Genomic DNA, 20,938 nt, shown 5'->3' on the forward strand with positions numbered 1-20,938 from the left:
ATATGTTTACGATTTTAATTTATGTTAAGTTACTTGAAAAACGAGAAAAACAGATTTTTGTAATTGTTTCTCTCAGGGCTTTTATCATCTCTGGTGTGAGTTTAAAATATGTGTGTTAGCACTGTGCTGATTATCCCTAATATGAATAAATGTTTATTTATTCAATGTTTCTCTTCTTTAATACGCAATTGAAGTTATGCTATTCATGGATAAAAAATCGTGATAAAATCGAAATCGTGATAAAATATTGGAAAAATCGTGATATTCTATTTTTGCCATATCGCCCAGCCCTACTTGGCGTGACCTTTGACCCAGCTCTCACCCTGGATTCTCATGTCAGTTCTCTTGTTCGCTCTTCCTTCTTCCATCTCAGGAACATTGCTAAGCTGAGTCCCATTCTGTCTCGCTCTGAACCTGAGAGTTATCCACACCTTCATCTCCTCACGCTTAGACTACTGTAACTCTCTTTTCACGTGTCTGAGCAGAACCTCCCTGAACCGTCTACAGGTGGTTCAGAACGCCTGTGCTCGGCTTCTGACCAAGTCCTCCAAACACACCCACATCACCCCGCTTCTCCAGCTTCACTGGCTGCCAGTCAACTTCAGAGTTAATTTCAAGATCCTGGTTCTAGTCTATAGGGCCTTACATGGACAAGCACCATCTTACATTGGTGATCTTCTTAGTCCCTACACCCCCAGCAGGTCCCTGAGGTCCAGTGATCAAAGCCTACTGGTTGTGCAACGCACCAGGCTAAAGACCAAAGGTGACAGATCATTTGCTGCTGTGGCCCCCAGACTCCGGAACTCTCTCCCCCTGAGCCTGAGATCAGTGGACTCAGTGGTCTCCTTTAAAAAGCAGCTGAAGACTCACCTGTTCAAGCTGGTTTTTGTATGACCTTCTTCACCACTCTCTCTTTATTCTGCTCTCCCCACCTATTCCACCTTCCTCAGGATCCACTGATTTCCCTCTTTTCTATTCACTCTCTCTCTTTCTTAACATTTTTTAATCACAATTGTCTCTTTTTTGCTCATTTTAAATATATTTTTAACCATTTTCTAATTTATTTTTTATATTTTAACATTTTTTGTTTTTGTGAAGCACCTCATGATTTTTATCTTGAGAGGTGCTATAGAAATGATATTTTTTCTCTTCTTCTTCTTCACTCTGGGCTAATTTGGTAGGAGTGAGTTTGTTACCCCAGCTTTCCACTGGATGCATATTCATTGTTTGACATCTGTGAAGCGTAAAAAGCAGCTAATAGCCGCCGTTATTGTCAGTGGTGTGTTTCCATTAGGCGCACGGCATTGCGTCTTGGATGCATCCCAAAAGCTTAGTGTCACGAGGAAGTCTAACACAGAAACAGTGTAAAACACCTGGCAACTTTCAAAATAAAAGATACATGCAGATATCCGGTTGCTTAACTAGTAAAAAACAAAGTCATTATCTGTCACGCCTCTGTGGTCAAGGTAAAACCTTTTTAGATAATGCTGCCATCTTTCTCCTTGCCTATGTTCATGTGAACTGGTTAAATTACGTGAGATCTTACAATTCTCCAGTGATTTTGTGACCTTGAGGGACCAGCTGCATGAAATTTACTTTCTGTTTATGTGCTTCAAAAAAGCCTGCTGAGCTCACAGGGAAAACACATCTATTGCACCGCATGCTGCTTAAGCATCTGGTGACTAGTTGTTTGTCTCTATGTATCCCTGTGATGGGCTGATGACCAGGGTGTCCCCCACCTTTCGCTCAGGGCCGCTGGAGTCAGAGACTCAGAGGCTAGTTGATGGATCCAGATGTTAGTTTAAACCTTTTCCATCAGCTATTTATCAGTCTTGTTTGAAAGATAGCAAAATATTTCACGAAGCAGTGGGTGAATTTCAATGAAACCTCTGGAACATAGTAACTGGATTTTCATCTAGAACTTCTGTAGCCAACCTCCTCAAACGCTTAAAGAGCCGAAACCCAATCCGTTTCACAGACATTGAGCTAAAACTTGGTGTTCTTTAGTAGCTGACATTTATGCATTATACTTTTCCAATATTTTATCAAAGTGGCTAAAATTCTTAAGGTTTCTCATCATAAAGTGAACTACATTTTAAAAGCCATGCATGAAAGGCAGACATGCCCGACCTTTAATTATATAAGTTAAAACACACGTGAACAGCACAAATTATCATATGTTGTGCAGTGATTGGAAAATGTAATTATGAAAAGGAAGGCTTAACAAGTTCCTCCTTCCTCTGCTGATCTCCACAAACAGCTGTCTAACACACACACACATGCACACACACACTCTTCCTGCTGTCTATATTTCAGAGCTAAATAGAGTGAAGGTTTCGACTAATGTGCCTCTGCGCGTCTTACTTTGAGTTTAATGTAGTTTCTCAGTACGCTTGGTGAGATTCTTTCCCCCAGTGTCAGCAAATCCCCTAAACAGGCTGAAAGAAGCCACATATTTCAAACTCGACCAGACGTCTTGTTCAATAGCAGCTGTGTGCAGCTGCAGCCAACCACAGAGAACAGACTAGATAGTTAAACTTGATCTGCAACGTGAATCTGTCTTTTTTTAGCATCTTTTAGAATATCAGACTGCAGCACACAGAGCAGAACAACTAGCCCATAATGCTAAATTAGTAATCCGGATCATAACTAATTATAAATGTTTATCATCTCAGCCGAGACCCGTTAGCGTGTGGAGAACGGCTTTCCTCTGACATTTCGAAGCAGATTTCTGGGTGTTTATTTGCAATGGCTGATTGATTTATCACCTCCAGTACGAGTTCTGACACCAGTCGCTGCAGTTGGGTGCATCTGGTTTCAAAGCCTGATAATTGCTTCCAGTAGCTGTATGTCACAGCCACTGCTACTGCTGCTGCTGCCTGTGTCAACAAATTGGCCAAATCAGGAGGCCGAAGCTAATTCCTGGAGTTTTTAGAATGCTATAACGTTTCTCCCACACGTTCGCAGTCCAAAGTAGTTTCTGTGTTATGCCCCAGCTCGTTTTGTTACATTAAACTACACGTACGAAAGTAAGAAAATACGTTTAATCAGCCTTTTCCTTTAATAACAAAAGCTAAAGTGTCTGCTTTGGGGTAAATCTGCTGAGTTAGATCCTCTCCGCCTCCTACTTCTTTTCCTTCACTCTGAGACGCTTTCCGGGGATACCACAGTCATCTTTTCCCAGGCGCAGCTGGAGCTGCGCTGCTGGCAGGCAAAGAGAGGGAGGGAGGAAGGAAGGAAGGAGAGTCCAAGGAGATGAAGAAATAAAGGGAGTGGAAAGAAGTGATGGGTGGAGGGGGGAGGATGGAGAAGGAAGGACAGAGACTGTGAGGGGAAAAACCAAGCCGGTGCATGCAGGGATCTTGTTTACTTGCTGGGTTTTCTGTTCCCACCACACCCAGATAACACACAGTTTGATACAGGACATAAACACTGAAACCTCCTGCATTTGACAAAAACAAGGCCGTACATCAAGACCAGACTGTAAACTGTTGCTCCTCAGCACTGCAGACGTCTTGTGAATAAATGAGGCTTGAATTTATACAGGAAATAAATGCTGAGGCTCCACAAAGGTGTAAAAGAGCCCCTTCTGTCAGCAAGGAGCTGTGTTTCATGATTTAAAGATAGCTGTCCTGTATCTGTGGTTACCTGAGTTTATATCCCTGCCTCTGGGTTTTTGTCATGCTTCCTTTTTTTCCCTTCTTTGTTCTCTTTACAGCTAAAAGGTAGTCGTCATTCTGGCTGACTGACTTTTTTCTGACAGGATCATTGAATGGTTACAGACTGGTCTGGGAACCCAACTGGTCCTAAACACAAGAGCCAAGGCATCAGGGATCATAGTTAACATTACGTCTGCCTCAGTATTTGGTTCACCATAGATTTAGTCTGGTTCTAAGGTGAAACCTCAGAACGGAAAGATGACCCCAAAAGGTAAAAGTGATTTAAATCTCAGCAGTTCTTGGATCTCAGCATTTAACTTGGAAAAATGAATGAAAAGATTTTTAAATTACAAGTATAGTCACTATGTGAGTTGTGTTTTAGATGTTTTAGACTGGGATTGAGAGAGGCAGACTACTGCTTGCTTTCAGTGTCTACGTGACAAAACTATTTGGTTTTTGCAGCTGAACACACTCATATTCTTATTATTTTCAGGGCAACGTTCAACTCACATAGCTCATTAACGTCTATTAAGTGACAAGAATTTGCTTGTAAAGTTCTTGCATGATAAACAGTACAAGACTAGATCAATACAGGAGTTACAAGGCTCGGTGTGGGGGTGGGCGGTATGAGAAAAAATCATGTCACTAATTTCATCACAATTTTTCTACTTCAACAACTGAGACGTTTTTGAAGTTATTTACCAGTAAAATATGTACATTTAAAAGCATTCCTCTTCACAGAAAATAGGATATCTATCTATCCATCTATCTATCTATCTATCTATCTATCTATCTATCTATCTATCTATCTATCTATCTATCTATCTATCTATCTATCTATCTATCTATCATCTATTATCTATCTATCTATCTATCTATCCATCTATCTATCTATCTATCTATCTATCTATCTATCTATCTATCTATCTATCTATCTATCTATCTATCTATCTATCTATCTATCTATCATCCATCTATCTATCTATCTATCTATCTATCTATCTATCTATCTATCTATCTATCATCTATCTATCTATCTATCTATCTATCTATCATCTATCTATCTATCCATCTATCTATCTATCTATCTATCTATCTATCTATCTATCTATCTATCTATCTATCTATCTATCTATCTATCATCTATTATCTATCTATCTATCTATCCATCTATCCATCTATCTATCTATCTATCTATCTATCTATCTATCTATCTATCTATCTATCTATCTATCTATCTATCTATCTATCTATCTATCTATCTATCTATCATCCATCTATCTATCTATCTATCTATCTATCTATCTATCATCTATCTATCTATCTATCTATCTATCTATCTATCTATCTATCTATCATCTATCTATCTATCTATCTATCTATCATCTATCTATCTATCTATCTATCTATCTATCATCTATCTATCTATCTATCTATTGTGACCAAAATTACCACGGTTTTCGGTATTATCACGGTATTTTTTTTAAACGTGCTTCATTTTCACACAATTAAATAAACCCTGTATGTCAGGAAATATTGTCCTCAGTTTGTGTCTAAATTTTGCCTAAAATGTGTTATTTTGTAATTATGTTGTTTATTTGTTTACATTTTTTCCCTTTAGTCTTTAACCCTCTGATGCATGAATTATGAGATCTTCAACCATGATTTTTCAAACAATTTTTTTTCATTCATCTTTAGATGTGAATGAAACAAATTTCAACAAATATTTTTGTTACATTTTGTTAATTTACAAATACTTTATTACATGTCCATCTCAGTGGACAGTGTGCATTCTGAACATGAAATATGTTGGCTTGCCTTACTGAAGTCCAAATGGAGGGGCTCACATGCAATAAAGTCTTCAACAGCTGTGATTAACAGCAAAAATAAATAAATAACAATTTTGAGTACTTGTCCACTGTAGTGACCATTATGCATCAAAGGGTTAAAATACCAATATTTGCCCATAACTTCTTATTTTATGTCTGTTTGGTGTCATCATTTTAAAAATATTAGATCAGATGATACTCAGTACTCAAGTAGCCTTCTAATCAGATACTTTTTTACCCTTACTTGAGTAATCCGTATATCAGGAAAATATTGTCCTCGGTTTGTGTTCCAGTGAGCTTTGCAGATGTGGGAAAATGTCATCAGGCAATAATCATTGTTAAATTCATAATTATTCTCGGAGAGAGACCAACTCTTATCTGCCCCTGGGAGCCCCGTAATGCATAGCGTCATTTCAACATGGCGGTGTCCGCGACACGGTTTATATGCAGGTAGCGGCGCTGCGGCTGCTTTATATAGCGACTCATTGCATTCTCCCTAAACCCAAATCCTCGGATCACGCATTTTAGCTAAAACGCTAACGTTAGCTTGCCTTGCGTTGACTGTAGAGTTGTGGGTGATGGTCACGCAGATGTGTCATGAGATCTGAAGCGTTGCTGCCTTTCACAGACACTTTTTCTGCACGTGCTGCAAACAGGATAGCCGTCTTCTATAAACTGTCCCTCGGCATTCTTCAGATATCCAAAAGATGCCCGTACTTCACTCTTTGTCTTCTTTGAGGGATAAAAAATGTCCTGAGTGCTGCCATCTCCTCCTTTGGCCATTATTTCAGCTTTAGCTTCAAGAAAGTTTTGGTTGTAAACAACAAAGTGTGCATGTGCCGTCGGTCCTGCAACTTCAGCAGATGATACGGTGGCTGGTAAGGGTCACCGCGCCTACACCGCAGCCACGGTAATCCACCAAGATAATATAGTTTATTTTTTTAAAAACAAGACGGTTATTATTATTGTCAACTTTTTTTTTTTTTACCGGGGTTTACCGCTACACCGGTTACCGTGACAACCCTACATGATCGGTCTGCTTTGATCTATTTTGAAAACTCTGATCAAAACCGATAGGGGCTCTATCGGCCGATTACGATCAAATGCTGATCCATCGGTGCATCCCTAAAAAAACCTCGCGAAAAAACTCTAAAAACATGAACGTTTCATTCCCCGTGACTGGAGGAGTGAAAAGATGCGCAGCAAGCATTTTATTTGTGGATGGAAATGACAGGAAATGTGGGTTTGGAGGTGGGGAGCGCATGAAGAGGTGGAGGAGGATGAGAGACAAATATGTCTGTTTAAAAGTCTCTTATATACAAAAAACACAATAAAAACACACTATCTTGGACCGATACATGACAGGATACAACAGAACAGCGCTACGCCCTCTGTTGTCCTGCTGGGCAATTGCTTTGCAACACTCTCCAGGAGACGGAGAAGTATGAGAGCAAAACGCTTCAGTCAATCCGTGCGTGTCTGTCCCTTACGGAGCTGACGGAGAAGCATGAACCAGGCTATAGGCCGAGGCCAACTCATCCAAACTCATCTCAGTAGCTTGTAGCTTGATTTTTATCTTGAGGGGCGCTATAGAAATGATATTTTCTTCTCCTTCTTCTTGTACCTGCATCTTGTCTTGGATTCATACATAAAACAGACATTCATGCTCAAAGTTCTGGTCGATCACCCAAGGTACTGGTAAATTCAATTCAATTCAAGTTTATTTATATAGCGCCAAATCACGACAAGAGTCGTCTCAAGGCACTTCACATAATAAACATTCCAATTCAGGTCAGTTCATTAAGCCAATCAGAAATAATGTTTCCTGTATAAGGAACCCAGTAAATTGCATCAAGTCACTGACTAGTGTCAGTGACTATACAGCAATCCTCATACTAAGCAAGCATAAAGCGACAGTGGAGAGGAAAACTCCCTTTTAACAGGAAGAAACCTCCAGAGAATCCTGGCTCAGTATAAGCAGCCATCCTCCACGACTCACTGGGGATCGAGAAGACAGAGTAGACACACACACACACACACACACACACACACACACACACACACACACACACACACACACACACACACACACACACACACACACACACACACACACACACACACACCAAGCAATGTGTCTATAGTTATATTGTGATGTCTTAGTAAATATTCTATTTGGTGAGAGATAAACTTTATTGTATTTATCCTAGTGGATCTATAATTAAACGGGTAAACTAGTAGTAGCACATTCAATGTCAAAGAAATAAAGTGTTATTATCAGCAGAGGAAGAATGTTTAAATGGTTAGCAGCAGTGTTCAAGACGATGGCCCGCTCCAAGAGGGCACCAGAACGCAGAACATCATTATCGTAGCTTCTTCTGGGGAGAAAAACACTTAGAGAAAAAATAAAGTTAACAATTGAATTTAAGTAATTTTGCATGGATAATGTTTATTTTTTAAGTAGGTCAAAGTAGGACATGTGATATTAATTACCTAAAATCATTTTGTTTTTCTTTTTTTTTTTGTGATGGTATCACATTATGTCGGTAATTAAGACTTAAACTGCTCATTAAAAAAGGCCGGCATTGATCATCCCTACTAAAGACTCGTTACTGATGAAGCTCAGTGTTTTTACACTTTGAGCTCATTTGTTGTCCTATCATGAAAAGCCAGACAGGCTATAGTGGTGGTTCACACAGCACTCTAGTGACAAACACACCTGAACATACACTCCAGAGTGTGTGCCTATTCAGGTCTTTGCTGTGATAAAGCCCTTAATCCCCCCCCCCCCCCCAAACATGTCATGAATGGAGACATTCCTGCTGTCTTAACACACACACACACACACACACGCACACACGCACACACACACACACACATTTTATTGTTCAAAGGTGTTAGGACCTTTTTAGGCCTTCTTTCTGGATTTCTGGACTATCCTTACTCAGCATTAATGATCAGACTCTTCCTGCAGATTGAATCTAGAGTTTCCGTGGAAAGGACCATTGCATGTGCTCCCATGTGTGTCTGTATCTATTAGCTTGTCCCTTCATCCCTGGGAATTCCCCTCTCCCTGCGTTTCCCCTTCCAACAGCCCCCTCTGCTGCTCCACGTCCCGCCAAACTGATCAGAGCCCCCGGCTTTATGTTTCATAATTCAGCGACACTGTAGGTCAGCAGCAGGGTCACGGCCTCACATCTCACTCTCACCAGCGTCACGTTTCCTGGTTGTTATGCAGTACGCACACAAACAGAGCTCTGTGATCTGCTACAAAGGAGCACAGACTTCTGCAAACTTGGGAAAAGTTTCTGTCAGCCCAGTTTTTATGCATCTATTGTGTGTCTGTGTGTGATGAAAGCTCTAAAATGACTTTGTAACAGTCTGATTTTGCTAGTCGGTTCCTCCCCATGTCTCTGTTCTGTTTTCACACACACAGCTGTTTCCTGTTGCGTGTCGGTCTATATAAAAGAAAAAGGAAATCAGCTATTAAGTATTGTTGAGAATTGGTTTAATTACAGTTGGTCTCTTGTATGTTTGCTGTTTCAGCCTCAAACCAGGTTTTATTTTTTTAAAATGACATGAACTCTGTAGTACAGATCATTCAGTGGTCACCAGATCAAACCATTGTCATCGTTCCAGGCCCCCGCTGCTCGACTTTCATTTGAGAACAGTTTGAAAATCTATTAGCAGCTTTTTGAAACTCGCTCAAACTGTTTAGTTGACAGGAGTGAGGACCAGCATGCCCTTAACCCACATCAACTGAAAACAATGTTTAAAACTCTTGCTTTTCCCTACAAACGCACTAGAATTGTGTTTATAACTACAAGTGAAACCAGTGACTGTTTAATCCAAAGTGAAATCTGCTCATGAAACATTCAGAACACCCAGAAAGAGCTCTAAAATCATGCTCCACCAAAGCTTTTTGTCTACGTAATTTTAATGTCCAGTTCTAATGTTCCCGTCAGACTCAGTCAGGAGAGTTCAAAAAGTATTCTAGTGGTAAAGACAAAGAAAAAGTTCTGCATGACGTGCGATGACGTTTACCAGCACTCGGGTGTTTCTTCTGGTTTCCTCCTCTTTTCTTCTTCATTCAGGAATGTGTGAGAATCCATGATTTCACAGGATTTCCGCAGACGCCTTGTCCATTCGTCTTCTTTTGGTCTGTTGTGCTTTCCTTAGCAGTACTGGAGTTGTTGCAGATGATGGCATGTTTTATTAATGTTTTTTGGAAACTGTGGAGCAGCAGGAGGAGATGTAAACACAGCTGATGCTCAGCGCGGTGGTGATGGATGCACCTCCACTCGCTGATATTGGTGACCTGTCTTTGTTAGCATGCAGGTGGTAAATGTCTTTATTTGAGGATTCATGTTGGCGCATAGTGAGTAACGTTGAATTATTAATTCTGGGCTGGTTACCATGGAAATTGTTGAAGTTTGGCAGCGGTCAGTCCTAATGATGAGGGGATATGTAAATTTTAACATTTACTCAAGTACTTTTAGCCCAATTACTTTAAGCATTACCCATCACAATCCACATTCATCGATCCACAGAACGTGATGACACTTTGGCTCGGCTAAATGAAGCAACGAACCTTTAAAAAGTCAAACATTTTTCTTGGTTGGAAAAGCATTTTAGGCAGAGAAGCAGATTTCAGAATCATAAATTCTGTGTTGAAGCTAAAAACACAAGCCGTCATCTGCATCTGACAGAAAATCAGTTTATTTGGGCATCCAGAGAGTTTTAAACAAGAATCTGCTTGAACATGAAACAAAAGTTTGACATTGCCGAGAAATGAGAAGCTGCAGAAAAAAATCTGACATCTTCACACTCAAGTAAAGGTTTGCAGCTCATTGCTTTGAACAGGATTTGATAGAGCATTAAGTCAACAGTTACTGTCAAGAACATGGTCCTAACCTGTAATCATAGTGATGTCATCTGTGGTTGTCAGATCTGGGGTCTGGACTTCTCTGTGGGTCATACAACACCAAGAGAGGACTTGAGACTATCTCAGAAATAAAAATAACTTTAGATTAGGGATGTAAAAAAGTATTGATACGCTGAAATATTGCGTTATTTCATGTTATGCTAATGAACTGATATTTAAAAGCAGTGTATCAATTTTTATTAAAATTTTGCATGCAAACGTTCACTGCATTGATTCTGTGTCATGCAATTCAGCTTCCAACTGCTAGGTGGCAGCAGTTTTTACGGCCTTTATTCCAACGGAACAAGATCTTGTGAAAACACCGGATGTGTTTTGGAATTGGCTGACCTGAGTTTTCTAATTAAACTCAGTTTATAAAGTATCGTCTGGTTTGCAGGTACTAGTAGATACTGGTCTCCCGGGTATTGTAATAAATATCATATCATCGTCTCCCCAGTAGGCTTGGGCGGTATCCAAATTTGAATACCGTCTAACTTCCACTTAATTTTACCCCGGTATACGGTATTACTGTGAATACTTAACAAGTATGACGTAAGCCTCAAGTGGACCTTCACCTTTCTGAATCCGAATACCAAACAATTACTAAAAAAATAACAACGCAACTCACATACTATTAACAACATTTATTAACACAAAAAACGCAGCTTATAAACAAGTGCAAAGAGTCAACAGTCCAACAGCAATAAATCAACATAAAAACCCAGGACCGCTGTTGTGCGCAAATCAAGTGAACAACTTATCAACGGGCAGCATGAAACAGTGCAAATAAGCTGTAACAGTCAACAAGAGTTGAATAACCATAAACATTGAAATTATAAAAATTATTGCAACCAAAACAACTGCATTAAAATTATAACAAGAAAACTCCGTCACACGGCCACACGCGTGCGCGCGCACACAGGAGTGTGAACATTACGGCATGTTGCAGCAAATCTAGTTAAGATTTCTCGCCAGAAAAACCAGCATGTTTACTTTTTCTAGGTTCAAGTTTGCAAATTGTGGACCAACAACTTTACCTGCGGTGCTGAAAACCCGCTCCGATGGTGAGCTGGTGGCACAAATACATAGATACCTCCGGGCCAGTCGTGACTTCTGGGGAAAACGACTGCCAGCATATTTCCACCAGAGAAGAGGGTCTTCATCCCCTTGAATAACAGGTTCCAAACAGTACGCTGTTATTTCAGCTCCAGCTCGTTGCTCTGCGCTGACGGGACCCTCCGGCGCAGCGTCAGCGGCTCGTTTTTGCAGGAGAGCCCCCAGAGACATCTTTTTGCGTGGGGGTTCAGGTTGTGCTCGTTCCTCTATGGTTCGGATGGCCACTGCTTCTGGTGCTGTTTGCCCCTCTAAGCTCACGATCTCAGCCTGTAATTCAGCTTTGATTTCAGCCAGTGTGTTGTCATCAAGCTCATATCTGCCACGGTAACGAGGATCGAGGAAAGTGCATTTTCGCATTAATTTGCGCACTGAATCAGATTCATACTTGGCCTCCAGCTTTTTTAGAATTGTGGTTTTTATTGACTTTGTAAGCTGGAGGTCGTTTTCTGACACAGCCAACACGCTCTCCCTGCAGAGCTGGAGTATGGGGAGGATAGAGCAACTGGTCAGTCGCACAGCTGTTTTTCACGACGGTATTGGAACTGACACCGTCGCTATTTTGTAATACCGCGTGTATACGGTAATACCGTAATACCGCCCAAGCCTACTCCCCAGTATTGTGATAAATATCGTATCGCCAGATTCTGGCCAATACACACCCTTGCTTCAAAGGCGTTGTGGATTTCCATCCTGATTTTTGTCAGTTCCAACTCCTATCAACATTCCAGTTAGTGGCTGGTAAAGATGATCCCTATGACCCTCTTGGTCAGCTTATGATTGGCTGATCACTAGCAGACCTTGAGGATCAGATCACCTCCAGCTAACAGAACAAATCAGTTGTTCTTCTAAGCCAAAGCAAAATATGGCTTCTGGAATATAAACTGGTCCAGAATTACAAACCATGTTCTGGTGCCACAATTAATCAGATGTTCAAAGAGACAGAGTACCTGCTGTCCCCTCAACTTTTAAGGTAAGAGAGAGAAAAAAGTCCAATTTCCATGTGAGGATTGCCCCAGGAATAACAACTTGTTCACTGAAAATGTTTAATTATATTTCTGTTTCCTCCTGTCGCCCATGGACTTGTATTGATTGCGAAATCTGCTCGTCCTTTTTGGCTCTTGTTTTTCTAGGACCTTCAACTTTAAGCATCCTTCTGTTAAACGAGAGCATTTCTCTGGGCTTTTCTACCTCACCGGGCAGCAGAAAGCACTGGTTCTGATTTATGTTGGCACAAATCACACAAACGAATGAATTCTCCAATCACAAACTGGACAGCTGAGCACATCCTCCATTAGGTATACAGCACCAGATTTAGAAATGATTGTTTTAGAATCAGGACCTGGATGAGTGGAACAACACGTCAGAGATTCAGAGCGCTGACCTGCTTTCAGTTTGTTAGACAGAAGATTTCTTTATAGAAATATAATTGACCTTATGTGATTACGGTTGGCCGTGTAGTCATTACTGATGCAGGGATGAACGTGTTATTTAAACAAAAACTGCTTCTTCTCTTAAATCAGGATTAGCCCAGGAAGAAATACAAGAAATCAGATTGTTCCACTAATCTGATTAAGGGTTCTAATTTAATTATTCCAGTTACGTTCCTATAATGTTTAATACGATGTTACTCATTGGGTCGGTGATTTTCTTCTTTTTCCAGAGTGAGTCAGTCAAATACTTCCTGGACAACTTGGATAGGATCGGGCAGCTGGTGAGTCTCGCTCCTGACTCTCGCCGTTTACTTCCACCTCTCTTTCAGCTCACGATGTAACGAGTGCGTTCTTTTTCAGAATTACACTCCAAGCAGGCAGGACATTTTGTTTGCCCGGAAAGCCACTAAAGGAATCGTCGAGCACGACTTTATCATCAAAAAGATCCCTTTCAAGATGGTGGACGTCGGCGGTCAGAGGTCGCAGAGGCAGAAGTGGTTTCAGTGCTTCGACGGGATCACGTCGATACTCTTCATGGTGTCTTCGTCAGAGTACGATCAGGTGCGTGTGCGAGTAGAGACGTGTTCTTCAGACTGAGACCATCCGCTGAGATAAACGATTGATGATGTCATATGAAGCTAAATATTTGAGTCATATAACAGCGAGCAATGCGATTTTAAAACATATTTATTACAGCGACAAGCATAAGAGGTATTTGAGTTCTTGTGGTAACCATAGCAATTAGGGGTGTGTATTGGCAAGAATCTGGTGTTATGATATCACACCAGGGAAGATGATACGATTAGTTGTGATACTAAAAGCCAGACGATCATCCAGTAACAATATTTTGTTCAAATCTTTCAAACCAGTAAATACAAATTCATGAGGAGCGTGGTGAGTACGAGGGCTTCTCAGGTTATTTTAAAACGCCAACGATACGCAAATATTTTCCAGTCGGTCTCTTGACTTTTTGGATCAAGTAGGAAACAGACTCTACAAAGCTGCCTTTGTAGTGGACAGAGAAAACATGGTTGTTGCTACTGTTCAGGCTTTATTTCTAGTCAAGGGTCATATGAGGGCAATCCGTCATGGCTGCTCCGATAGGACTTGATAAGAATGCTGAGTGTGTGCTGCTGCAGGTTCTGATGGAGGACCGCCGGACAAACCGCCTGGTGGAGAGCATGAACATCTTCGAGACCATCGTCAACAACAAGCTCTTTCTGAACGTGTCCATCATCCTCTTCCTCAACAAAACGGATCTGCTGGTGGAGAAGATCCGCGTGGTGGACATCCGCAAGAACTTCCCCGAGTTCAGAGGAGACCCACGCCGGCTGGAGGACGTGCAGGTACTCGAGGGTATCGTTCCAAATCACCAGCGAGCCAGTTTGTGTGAGCGTCCGTTTAGAGACTAACCATCCCTGCTCTGCCTCTTCCAGACATTCCTGGTCCAGTCGTTCAGTCGGAAGAGGAGAAACAGGGCGAAGCCTCTTTTTCACCACTTCACCACTGCTGTAGATACGGAAAACATACGCTTCGTTTTTCACGCCGTCAAGGACACCATTCTGCAGGAAAACCTGAAAGACATCATGCTGCAATGATGTACGCACCGCCCCTGCGGCCTGCAACTGTGAATCCAAACTCGGACGGCTCCCCCACTCCAGCCTAAGAGTTTCTATATTACCACTGACTCGTTGACCTCTGCTGAGTGGATTTAACTGATCTTTAAAACCTGTGGAGCCGTGAGCTGACTGCAGACTTGTTGATCTGCCGGCCCCTGTGGAGAACCTGCATTTAACGACATAAAGAGAGTAAAAAATGTAGAGGGAAGCAACAGCTGCGCGGCGGGAGCGCTGAAAGTGTTTCACCTTTTCTGTACATAAAAGACTAATGACAGGCTTGTCACTAAATCCCGTCAGACCGCTGGCTGACGAAAGGCGGCTCGAGGTGTCGGGCAGAATAAAGACGGATGGGAAAGTCCACGTGACGGGGCGGGGTGGGGCTCTAACTGGTCATATGCTGCATTGTGTGATAAGGTTGTCCTCCTGTCGGTGAACTCCAACAAAAGGAAGAGAGGCTTCACATCTCCGTGCGTTGTACTCCCTCACTCCCACGCCACACGAGATAACCAGCTGCAGAGACGAAGCCGTCTTCTTCTAATCCTCACAATAGATGGCCTGTTCATCTCCTCCCTCTGCAGCACAAACGGCAGACGTACAAGTTAAAGGCTCATCTTTGTTTAAACACACACACACACACACACACATCTGGGTTACTTAGGGTTCGGCTGTATCCCTGTTGCCCCTTTTCCCACCAGTTTCCTGTTGAATACCAACCTTCTACTACACCACAGACTTCACTCCAGGCAGTTTTGAAGTATTTACGAGATTATTTTTTTTTTGCCGTACGGTTGCGAGTGTTCCTGTTCTGTTTGTGAAACATGACGGGAACACAAGAAAAATGACGCAGCTGAACTGTAAATAACCTCTTTCTCGTGTTCCTGGTGGCTGATTTAGACTTCTGAGAAGCACTTCTTATAAAAAAAAATAAGATAATATTAGACAACCTGAACGAGCCGAGCTGAACGAAATCACAGAGGAGTTTCTAGTGAGATTTTTAATTTTACTTTTATTATGCTAATAAGAGCCACAGAAAATGAAAAGGCCAGTTGCTATAACACGTTTCAGATTCGACTCGACCGTCTGTCGGACGGTAACCTGTAATGCTGCTGAGTCCCAAAACAAAAACCCGGCCACACACACAGAGATCCTTTCTTAGGGAATTACTGGAGTCATCTGCTTTTCTCAGAAAAGATCACTTTCGAAGTTCCCTGTGAAATTAATTTTATTTATTTAAAAAATTTTGCAACGTTTTGGAGCAGCAGATTATCAGCACTGATGAGTATTTTTGCATGAGTTACTAAAACAGAGGAAGGTTGTGACGTGATGAAGCCAGATTACCGCGACCTGAAGATTTCAGTGTCTGCAGGGTGTGTGTTTTATATTCACACTTCTCATATTAGACTAAGTAGAGAAGGATCTAGCAGCTAAAGAGGTTGATCATTTCATACAAACTGCTGGAGAATTTTAAAAAAATACAGTAAAATCAAGCTTTAATGTTTAAGATGCACCGATTCTGGTTTAAAGGCCGATACCGATTTCCTATTTTTACAGGTTATGACCCCAGACATAGAACATGGGAGATCTGTTGTTACTAGCATGAATTAGGTGCAGGGTCCTGCACCTGCCATTGATGTCATCATCATATGGCAATAGCACTCGGCTAAAATATATTGCTTCTCCTTTTTGATTCTGTTCTTTCACATGTTTTGTAAAGAGTTTAGCAGTTTTGTAATTGAATTCGTGTTTCTATTGTCTAAATGGTTTTGAACGTGGTAACACAACTCCCGTAAGTTGTACATCCAGCCAATCATCTAGAGTGGCATCATCAACAGGCACAGGACCCTGAGCTGGCCAGAAGGAAACATGGCGTCTAATATGGCGTCCCCCAAAGACGCTAGACTCATGCCCTATGTACTTTAGACCTGATTCTAATGGAAATATGGTACGAAGCCACTAATATTTTTTAACAACTGGACATAATTTTATTCATTTTCAACAAAGTTTTGATGGATATTTCCAGGGAATAACTGTTAAAAACTACATATTGTCCCTTTAATTATACACCACCCTAATGCATTGCCCTAATCAGAACATTTAAAGCAACACTAAATACATTTTCTGCTTCTCTCTCCTGGTTGAAAAGGGAGTTTCATCCCTGCTGTGGGCTTCTGTAAGCTAGTGCTAACATTGAGCTAACGCTAACACAAGCCAACTGATACTAAAGACTTTACAAAATAAAAAGATCCACACAGTTGGACAAAAAATATGATTACTTACAAGTTCAGTAGCAACAAAGCCAGGTCACCATCAGTGTGTGGTTTCATAGTCTCCTTCAGCTCCCTGAAACTAGCGTTGGCCACGTTGATGTTCACTATGGTTTTAGCTCTTTGCTTCTCCTTCAAAACATTAGTTGCTTACTTTTACCTCCAGGCTCCACCATGATGCAAAGCAAAAAAGCAGACCGTCATTGAACTGAAAAAACTAACTGCTAGCCTTTATATTAGCTATCAGTAGAATAAGCAGCTACTGCTGTTATGCAGGTAGAGAGCTCCACTTACCTACCTGCCCCACAAAACTGCTAAGTGTGGTTTCTAGTCAGCAGAGGGCTGAATGTTGCCATCCCATGTGAGGTTGGTCAAGTTTATGGCTAAAGAACCACTGAAACCAGTTTAGTGTTGCTTTAATCCCCTCCACCCTAGTTCAACCTTCTCAGACCCGTCATGTCACATTAAAGACGCTTTTCAGGTTTTTGCGATGCACTTGTGTGAACAAAATCTTCAACATGTTCAACACCGAGTAGAGTTTACCAACTCTGTAGCAAGAAATTAGCAGGCCGCTGAAATAGGAGCTAGGTCACCTGATTTGAGTCCAGGCCCTGCTCTTTCCAGCAGAGCCACAAATGAAATGGTTTGATAAGAAGATGCTGATCAGACACAACTTCCATCTGCTCGGCCTCGAGGAGAATAAGATAAAAAACACAAGCACGGCCACTCATGTCATTATAAAACTGTGTTTGCGTGCCTGTGTTCCAGCTTCCTGTACATTGATGAATACTGTAGATTTCTGACTGGCACTGTGTACAAACACCACTAACAGCTGTAACTGGTTTGTTTGTAAACCAGCCTTTTCTAGTCACGCTTATTTTGTAGCTGTAATTTTGTGTGTCATTGCACTGGATGTATTTGTTAGTAAATAAACAGGCTCGGACTTTTAAAGAGGAGCAGGAAGCAAAGACTTTGTTTGTGTTTGTTTCCCAGAGCCTTGCCTTCTGCGCCCTGTGGTGAAATACACGACCATTTGCTGACATCTTGTTTCTTTTTTTTCTCAGTGTGTGTGTGTGTGTGTGTGTGGCGAAAGCATTACAGTTGGGAAAAGTGAGGAGTGGTAGAAAGATTAGCAGAGAGGGAGGAGTGCCTAAAAGTTTTAAGCTCGTGCTGAAAAACAAAACATAAAAATATGTTTTTCTCATTTCCCAGGGTAGTTTCATCAGTATTTATGAGCACGAAAAGCTCTCATGCAAAGCAAAGAAAGGGGCGAGTTGAAGCCCCTGATAAGTAATGTCATCCTGATGTACATTCAAGGCAAAATGTGGGCTCTTATTCCACATAATGTAATATGAAGCTCATCAGCGAGAGCTATCAGACTGCTGGGCATGAGAGCAAATGCTGGAGTCAGGCGATATCTCTGTTACTCAGCAGAGTCTGACCTTTGCTTTGGCTTTTAATCAGACCGGCTCTGCTACATTACAGCTCCAGAGTCTCGGGAGACAGGGAGGGGGTCCAGAATCCGCCAGAACCACGAGGTTTTTGTGTTGTTTTAGAAATCGCTGGTCAACGCAGATTTATTTACACAGGAAGTGAGCAGAATGTAATGTAAGATCCATACATGCAGCCCGTAGGAACTCGTGACCGACTGCAAGGTCTCTGGCACCCCAAAGGAGAAAATACAACATGACCTTGTGAATGGGTGAGCACTGGCTGGGGGGGGACAAAGAGAGGAAAAGGGAATACAAGAAAAAGTAAGAGGATAAAGGGAGGGAGGAGGTTATGTTTCCTCTGAGCCCCACTTCCTGTCCCGATCCCAAAATGGAGCAACTGTAAGAACGACATCCCTCTGTTTCTGTAACACCACCACCTACTCACACACACACACACATCAGAGAAAACCAAACTAGCCTCCTCCGGTAAGAGGAAAAGGCAGAAAAATGTCTCCACGGTGGGATCTGAAACAGAAGGAAGGCAGAGGAGCACGGGACATTCTGTCCTCATTCATTGTGTCTGTTTTTATCTGCAGCATAAACACGTGTGTGTGTGTGTGTGTGTGTGTGTGTGTGTGTGTGTGTGTGTGTGTGTGTGTGTGTGTGTGTGTGTGTGTGTGTGTGTGTGTTATAAACATCCATGAGGGGTTTGTTGTGTGTGAAATGTTGGGTTGTTTTCAAATGTCTTCTCAGATTTTTGTTGGATATCTTGGACTAACTAATCAGTCATATGGGGGGGGGATCATGCACAGTACTTTATTTCAAGTAAATCCATCAGGACAACCACGCTGAACAAGCTAGAAGACAATTCTCTCCTTCCCAGGAACATGGTTTTGTTGCCTGGAACGTTGGTGGGTCACTAACATCAAACCTGATTTCCTCCTCCTGCACACATATGCAGGATGTGGTCACAAATCTCTATTTTTTTTTTTTTTTTTTTTTTGTTGCTTTACACCTATAAGGAGATGATAATTAGACCCCCGTGGTTTCTACATGTACATTTACAAATAATAATACCATGTCATTTTTTCCTTTGCTTCACCCAAATCTGCTAAAACTATTTACAGAACAAATGTTTGTTTTACTACCTTTAATGAGTCGTTCAGAACTATAACAGCAAGACATTAAACAACCACACTCCCTCCAATACCGGAGACAAAATACCGTAATAGTTGTAGTAAGTGTTCCCTACAGTAAAAAAACACCAGTTACAACAACGTAATTATCTACTTATCATCATACTGTTTGACTCGTCTTTGTTTGTCATCTAGAATCTTCTGGTGCTGGTCCAAAACTGGCAACATGAAACTCACTGACTGGGAGTGAAAAAGTGATTGCAGTAACCACAGTTGACCACCAAATGTCATTATCACATATTGCACCTTTAAATATCATTTATTTATCTTTTCAACCCTAAAATTGCCAGTCGGAGTCTAGCCTCTAAGAAAACTAAGCAAAGTGTCAATTTGAGGACCAGCAGTGGCATCCAAATAAAATCTACATTTTTTTGGAGCCAGGGTAGAATTTTTTGTGCTCAAAGACCTAAGCAAAAAACACATTCTTAATAGGTAGAGCCGCTGAGATAATGTGGGTCAAACTATTGGATCTGTCACTTTTTAGGGAGTAACAGACCCAATAGTTTAATAACTACAAGTGTCTCGATGTCTTGGCCTTGTGTTTTTAAAGACTCTATAGGTGCTTATCTGTTCACTTTTGCAAAAATAAAAACTGGAAAAGTTATCTGAGGTCGATTTTGTTTTGTTATTAAAGGAAAATATGTCACAGAGGCGGCGACACTTACAACCTACGCTGCACCCAGCCACTAGGGGGCTGTTTCTTTTTAACGTTGATGATAAAACCCTTTTGCAGCTCTGCAGGAATCCAATAACAAGTATGCTTAATTGCACTGATGACAAGATCAAATCTGTTGTGCTTGAACACCAAGGCAACCGAGGAAAACTGGTGTGTTAGCAACCATAAATCATCAGCGCAACCACCCTAAACGTCCTAGCAACCAAGATCACATCATTTTACATGCTTTTTGCTGTAGAAGAAGAAGGAGATATTTGAATGTTTTATTCAAAATGTTTGCGGGCTTACAGAGACAGGAACAACTTTAATGTTCTACCAACATCAACCAGCTTAGTCAGCAGAAGCAAACAGACCAAGTCACTTTTTACAGATGTTCCTTCAGGTGTCAACGTCTCAAAAAGATCTTTTGATAGGTTGGACATGCACACACCCCAGGGTTTTCATGCTTAATAATCTAAAGTGTGTATCTGTGTGTGTTCACTGAAGTGTGTAAGTTTAGTCTCATGACTTTGGTTAAGCTGATGTTACCCTGAGACTGTACTGATTGGACTTACCGCTGAACTCTGATATTTAGTAATGAGCAGAGTACACCCCACACACACACACACACATACCGAAGCCCTGGCCAAGCGACGGAAACATACAGTGAACTATAAACAGCTAGTGGCTCATTAGACGGTGATTTGACCGTGACACATTGCTGCCCTGGCCCGCAGTATCATTAAACCTCTTCTGTTTAGACTCCCAATGACAGAGAAATAAACTCGTGCCTGACATTTAAGCTGCTTTACA

At 41.4% G+C, this 20,938-nt stretch overlaps 1 protein-coding gene across 1 annotated transcript in view; it reads left to right on the forward strand.

Annotated features, from left to right (window-relative positions):
* gna12a (guanine nucleotide binding protein (G protein) alpha 12a) overlaps positions 1–14,781 on the forward strand; it is a 44,952-nt gene extending 30,171 nt beyond the window's left edge. The window contains exons 3-6 of the mRNA XM_015964518.3: positions 13,189–13,239; positions 13,319–13,519; positions 14,098–14,304; positions 14,395–14,781. Of these exons, the coding sequence (XP_015820004.1) occupies positions 13,189–13,239; positions 13,319–13,519; positions 14,098–14,304; positions 14,395–14,556 (621 nt within the window). The 3' untranslated portion in view covers positions 14,557–14,781. The remainder of the gene's footprint in view (positions 1–13,188; positions 13,240–13,318; positions 13,520–14,097; positions 14,305–14,394) is intronic.
* Positions 14,782–20,938: the final 6,157 nt, after the last annotated feature.

Source organism: Nothobranchius furzeri, chromosome 4 (genome assembly GCF_043380555.1).
Source record: "Nothobranchius furzeri strain GRZ-AD chromosome 4, NfurGRZ-RIMD1, whole genome shotgun sequence".
NCBI classification, from domain to species: domain Eukaryota; kingdom Metazoa; phylum Chordata; class Actinopteri; order Cyprinodontiformes; family Nothobranchiidae; genus Nothobranchius; species Nothobranchius furzeri.